This window comes from Juglans microcarpa x Juglans regia, chromosome 4S (assembly GCF_004785595.1).
Source record: "Juglans microcarpa x Juglans regia isolate MS1-56 chromosome 4S, Jm3101_v1.0, whole genome shotgun sequence".
Classification (NCBI taxonomy): Eukaryota; Viridiplantae; Streptophyta; class Magnoliopsida; order Fagales; family Juglandaceae; genus Juglans; species Juglans microcarpa x Juglans regia.
The window spans coordinates 4,128,970-4,135,003 of record NC_054601.1 but is presented as its reverse complement, the minus strand read 5'-3'; the positions used below and the strand labels follow the sequence as shown (position 1 = coordinate 4,135,003).

Sequence of the window (6,034 nt, the reverse complement as noted above, 5' to 3'; positions counted from 1 at the left end):
TAAAACCACAAACCCTAATTTACCATTCAAGCGTCCTGCGAATGCATATATACTTACGTACTTTCCCCACTCCATTAATTAAGGTGATCAACTTTCTGCATTGATCGTACTAGATTTATGCCCATATAAATAATAAAGAGACAAAGTTGTTCTGTGGGGTGAAGAGATATGAAGGAAATTAAATCAATATTAAATATATAACATGATATGGATAATATCTATTTATTTTAAGTTCAAAAATTTTACGTGCAGTCATTTTTATGTACTCTTTTGCACATTCTATTAATATAATTGGTTACATTATTTTTTTTAAATATAAAATAGCTATTTTGACTAATCATATCATTAAAATATACCAAAATAAAAATGATTATACGTAACAGAATTCTTTTAAGTTTGAGTAAGCAAGAATTTTGTAACGTATTCGTTTTGTTTTTGTTGTTGTTATTTACTTGCAGTTTATAATTTGTACAACAGTATCTATGAGAAAATTTCCACGACTCGTTCCTGTAGTAGTCTCTGATCCATCCCAATTTACACATGTATAGGGGCCCCGGGCACTTACACTCATGACTTTTGTTTGTATATTTACCACAAGCTACAATTGTTAGGTTTGCATTACATTATGATGACCTTTATTCTTTACACATACAAATCTATGATTTTTTATTTTATTTTTTCATTTTCTCAAGGGTTTTGGTGTACTAGTGTGGGCCAACGGCACCATGTGCCTGCATGTGCTGTGTCTTTCTCACAGAGGCCCACCGCTTTCTCTTCCTTGAGAACATAAATTGGGTTTCGTCACGTTCCTCTTTCTTATTCTCTCTTTCTGATTCTGATACACTTCCTTGTATCCACAGAACTGCATCACTCTGTAAGCTGTCTTCGTATACTTGGGTCTTGGAGTTTCTCTCGATCTTCTTATCCAACAGAAGGTAAGTTTAGTTTACGAGTTTTGTTGCATGTTATTCATTACCTTTTTTATCTCAATGAAACCCTAGCTAGCAGTACTCTATATATATATTTGCCAGTATCTCCTTAATTCTCAGAATTAAACCATTTACTTGATTAAAATCCCGCTTATATGTCATATTACTTTCTTTCATTCTACCTAGCTAGCTAAGATGCGCAATCCTAGCTTACTCAAAGAAGAATTCCTTAAAAGATGGATAATTGGCCTTCGAAGATGCACTTCTTTAAAGAAAAACATGAACATCTTGGAGAGAAAGAAGGTCATAAAGTTGTCCGCTGACCTAGCCATGGCTTCTGCTAGAAATGGGACAACGTCGTGGAGCCGTGCCCTCATTGCCAATGGTACAAGAGACAATGATAACAGAATCCTGGCTGAGCGAATCTTGGGCCCGGAGTCTGAAATTTTGGTAAAGAGAGTTTCAACTATGCCAGTCATGACTTGCAACAGGCCGAAGATTAGAAGCAAGAACATCTTGAAAAGAAGCTGCAGTACAGTTCGTAGAGTAAGAAAAACTGTGCCTCGTAAGGTTGTTGCCAACTGTATTACAAAGAGATTAATTCAGAAGAGAACACATATTCTCAAGAGTCTTGTGCCCGGAGGAGAATTCATGGATGAGACAGCTTTGATGGAAGAAACTCTAGATTATATCGCATATCTGCGAGCTCAGGTTGATGTAATGCGATCATGTATTGCTAGCTAGTTCTTCCAAGCTAATTATATATGGTATAAACAAGCTGTAATTTACTTCGTTATATATATTTATTTGTTTTCTTTTTCTTTTTCAATTTTGCAAGAGTACTCTCTCTCTCTCTCTCTCTCTCTCTCTCTCTCTCTCTCTATATATATATATATATATATAATGTGTGTGTGTGTGTGTGAAGGAAAACAGAAGGTGGTTGGTAGTAAAGGTGATCATGTACAGATATTGAATATATATATCGCTATGTAAGCGATTGATTCAAAGCTTTAGTTTCCTGCCTCTTCCCTCCAGGTACGTCAAGGCTGACCGGCCAGCTTCACTATGTTTGCATTCATCTCTCAATATCTCATGATGCGTACGTACGTAGATCTTACTGAAAAGCCAATATTGAACTTTTGTTCCTTTCATTTCATGTAATTAAATTGCTTCTTTTTGTTCGCACAAGATTTTCGATTGGCAAATTTGTAGCCTTTTCTCCAATGTGATTACAAAGAAGCCAAAACTCTATGTACGTAAATAACGTATGTAATTAAACGTATTACATGAACTGAGAAGTGTGAGGCAAATGGGGGATATAGGGTGGGCCGAGAGGACTTTGGTGTGTTTTTCTAATTTGTGAGTGTAATTTAATTAATGTACGTTCAGAAAAAGGAAACAATTAACCATGATACATGTATATATGGTATTTTTTATTCAGGGTCATGTGCTATTCTACTAGATCATCTGCCAGTTTTGGGCCAGAAATCGATCAGGTACATACGTATGATCTGATTTCATCCAAAGGATTTTCATTCTTTCTTTTTTTTTTTTTTTCACAAAAGGTAATTGCATGGTGTCTGACATCCACGAACAAGGACGCCAGATCAATCGACTGCACGCCCGTGCGCAGCGCAACTACCTGCACACATAATTCAGTAAATATACATATTGCATGATTATGACGGTAGATCAGCTAGCTAGGGGCGCTCAAGTATTTTCATTCCCTATGTCAGATGTCCTGAAGAGGATTGAGCATGCAGTACTAGTACTACGAGCTAGTCTTGATTTCCCCGTTAATTAGTCTGAACCCAATTCCATTTTTATATCTATTGTTGACAAATTCATTCCGAATTGAAGCTAGGAATTGAAAATAGTTGAGTAACAGAAAGGGAAATCCTTTTAACGAATTAATTATAAGTTGGACTTAAAAGGTTGAATTAAGTGTCATAAAAACCTCAAAAGTAAACAATTTGATCAATGCTTTTGACTTGAGCAGCATGCAAAATGAAATGCAAATTAAGAGTGCTGATTATGATCAGTCTTTCGGAATGAAAATTAAAGACATGCAAAGAAGCTGGCTATTGGGTTAATGGTGGGCACCATGCGATATTCTAACGGCATTAACGGCACGTACGTAATTAAGCACATGGGTCAAACAGGATTAATGGGTTCAAAAGTGGAAGGAGTGAATTATAATTAGGTGCATGTTGACGATTATAAATAATAAATATTTATTATAAAATAAAAATTATTATATATGCAAACTAATTATCATAATATTATTCATAATTATCGATGAATAAGGGTTTTTTCTTTTTTTTTTTTTTTTTTTTTTTTTTAAATTGACGCCTTCTCCAATCATATTCGGAAGCTTCTCGATCGCGTGGCACGTGTTATTCGAAAGTCATCGTCTTCGATATATGAATTAGAACAATACAAACAAATTGCTTGGATGCAGCTCGGTTCGGATACAAGAAACGTTTAATCTCATCTCATCATTATAACTTTTTCAACATTCCACACAAAATATAATAAATAATTTATTTTTTTAAATATCAAAATAATAATAATATTAAAAAATAATATTTTAAAAATATTTTATTCAATTTTTAACTTTCATTTCAATTCATCTTATTTTAATTCACTATCTAAACCGTAAAATTTTATCTCTTTCTATAACGAAATGATTAGGCCTCCTTGGAATTGCGATAGCCTTATATTCTGGTTTGGCCCAAGTCATTGAAATTGAAGCACCGAGCGACCCAATGTAGTTGGTGTCTTTTGAAAATCAAATCAAACCAAACATACACCATATATTATTAATATTCGCAAAAATAATATGGGCTAGACCAATTAGCTAGATGATCCACTTGGTATTACTACTACTTATTGGCCCAGAATCCAGATGGGTTACCTCTCAATTTTAGGACCAGGCCGTCAGGTCGATCCGGGTCAATTTAAGCCAAGGTTTGACTTTCCTTCATGGTTAATTTCATCAATTAATAATGGAGATAATTAAAGTAAACGTAGATATTGAAGCCTTGATGATGGGTCTTTGTAACTCTTTTGCTATATCTGTAAAGTGATATAATTATAATATTATGGTGAACAAGATGAGAGCTGGATCCAGCTAGCTAGATACGAAAGGTTATAAGGTGTACTGGGCATGATCGATCAGTTTAATTTCACGTCTTGAGAATGGGAAAGAAATTGGTGATCATCCTTAGCAACAACGTCGTACATGAGACTAACTGAACATGAAATATTGCAACGAATGAAATATTGAATGTGAAATCATTACTTAGACCCAAAAATTTATGTTGTTGCGTCAAAAGTAATTTGATGGCCTGATGGCATATGACCCGGTTCTCTGAATGAAAAACCTAAGTTCGAAACTTCCCACTCCTTTGTATCGAAAAAGAGTTTATATTGATAGAAATAGGTAGATAATTATTTATATTATATTCTTAACAGTTTAATCAGTTACTGATCGTCAAAACTTTGCTTTCGCCGAGTGGCATCTCTCTCTAATAATTCCCTTTGAGAAGTAAATTGTACTACATTTAAACGGTAGCTAGCTTTATAATCTTTTCTATCAAACTAAATTATAATCCAACGTCTGATCATGCATCATGTTACATCTTCGGACCACCTTGTTGTATACAGCTTTGATCTCCTTTTAAGAGAGTTTAATTTCGGGTAACACATGCAGAACCGGGAAAAGAAATCCTGAAAGTTGAGGGGTTCCCTCATATATATATATGACTCATAAAAAACACATTGATATTATATCACGACCAGTCTATATTTATCGATTGTTAACGATTAGAATTATTGGTGGTCCATGCATGTTTTCTACATCAATATTGCCTCTTGCTGTTGTCTTGCACCTTCCTCTCCCATTCTTCTGAGAACCATATATAATTTCATTTAGATATAAGTACTAGTGGCAATTCACTATATAATTAATGAGTAGTGCTACATGTATTTATATTTTTACTTATAATTTTACTTACAAGATTTATTTTGTTAGTTTTCTTTTGAATTTCAAATTTTATGACTTTCAGCGTATCAATAATTGACATGTGGAGAAATAAGTTTTTTGTAAGTTTTTCTTAAATATATTTAACATTTTTCATAATTAATTGGTACTGTATGTTTGACGATTCCGCACACCATAACTTTGTTATAGATTAAAACATTTCCTTATCTCTACATTAAAAAAGAAAAAAAGAAAAGAAAAACAGTGCATCGACCCTAGACTGGTATTTAGTGGTCCTGCTGATCGATGATCACCATGATCACGATTAAGAAATACCAATTAATTAGTGTTCAAGCTTATAATAAACAATTTATCTGTCACATGAGTCTAATGAGCACAACTTTAACAAAAATTTCCAGAGATCCAGTACAGATTTTCACCAACAACAAAAAAAAGGCTAAACAATGAAAAGCTACTCAACAAACGATCAATACCCTATTTATTAAGAAAAAGCTAATCTTTGTCGAGATTATACAACAAGTTAATCACAAAGATGCTGCTCTAATTCTCAACCTCAATGATACATGTCTACTTTCTTTTAAGTTTTCATCAATGTTCACATCAATCATACATGTCTGCTTCCTTTTTAACATTGTTGGTCCCAAGTGCATGCTTGTTCATGATGCCGCTAGCTCTTCCTTTTCCAGTGATCTGTTTTGGTTAAGGCTGCCTTAAGGATGCTGATAATGTGGTGGTGGCCCCGGACAGCTCTAGCTAGTAATCCGACCATTTTATTGTCTAGATCAGATTTTTCGCGGTAGTTAGCCTGAACTCATGGTTTTCATTTAAAGCTAAAAAAGGATAGGGCCTCCTTCACCAATTTTATAATATTTACTCCCACGAGGAACGATACTCGTGTAGTGGTTTGCATGTGTTCTCTCCCACCACTGAATTTTTAGGCCAGGGACTCGATCGATCTCGAATCAAATTCTATTTCCAACTGTAATATGCCACCTCTACATTAATTATATCATTTTTGAGAAAAAGTTTTAGGTACACATGGGGAGCAGAGGCCTTAATTTATGACCTCAATTCAATACATGTAAGATCACTATTTATA

The 6,034-nt window shown here is 34.2% G+C and overlaps 1 protein-coding gene across 2 annotated transcripts; it reads left to right on the top strand.

Annotated features, from left to right (window-relative positions):
• Nucleotides 1–806: 806 nt before the first annotated feature.
• LOC121263148 (transcription factor IBH1-like 1) lies at nt 807–1,758 on the top strand. 2 transcript variants are annotated; one of them, XM_041165959.1, is made up of 2 exons: nt 807–935; nt 1,120–1,758. In XM_041165959.1, exon 2 carries the CDS (start codon nt 1,125–1,127, stop codon nt 1,671–1,673), a length of 549 nt encoding a protein of 182 aa, XP_041021893.1. In that variant the 5' UTR covers nt 807–935; nt 1,120–1,124; the 3' UTR covers nt 1,674–1,758. The 2 variants fall into 2 exon arrangements, with proteins under 2 accessions (XP_041021893.1, XP_041021894.1); XM_041165960.1 differs by having other exon boundaries at nt 817–935; nt 1,116–1,758.
• Nucleotides 1,759–6,034: the final 4,276 nt, after the last annotated feature.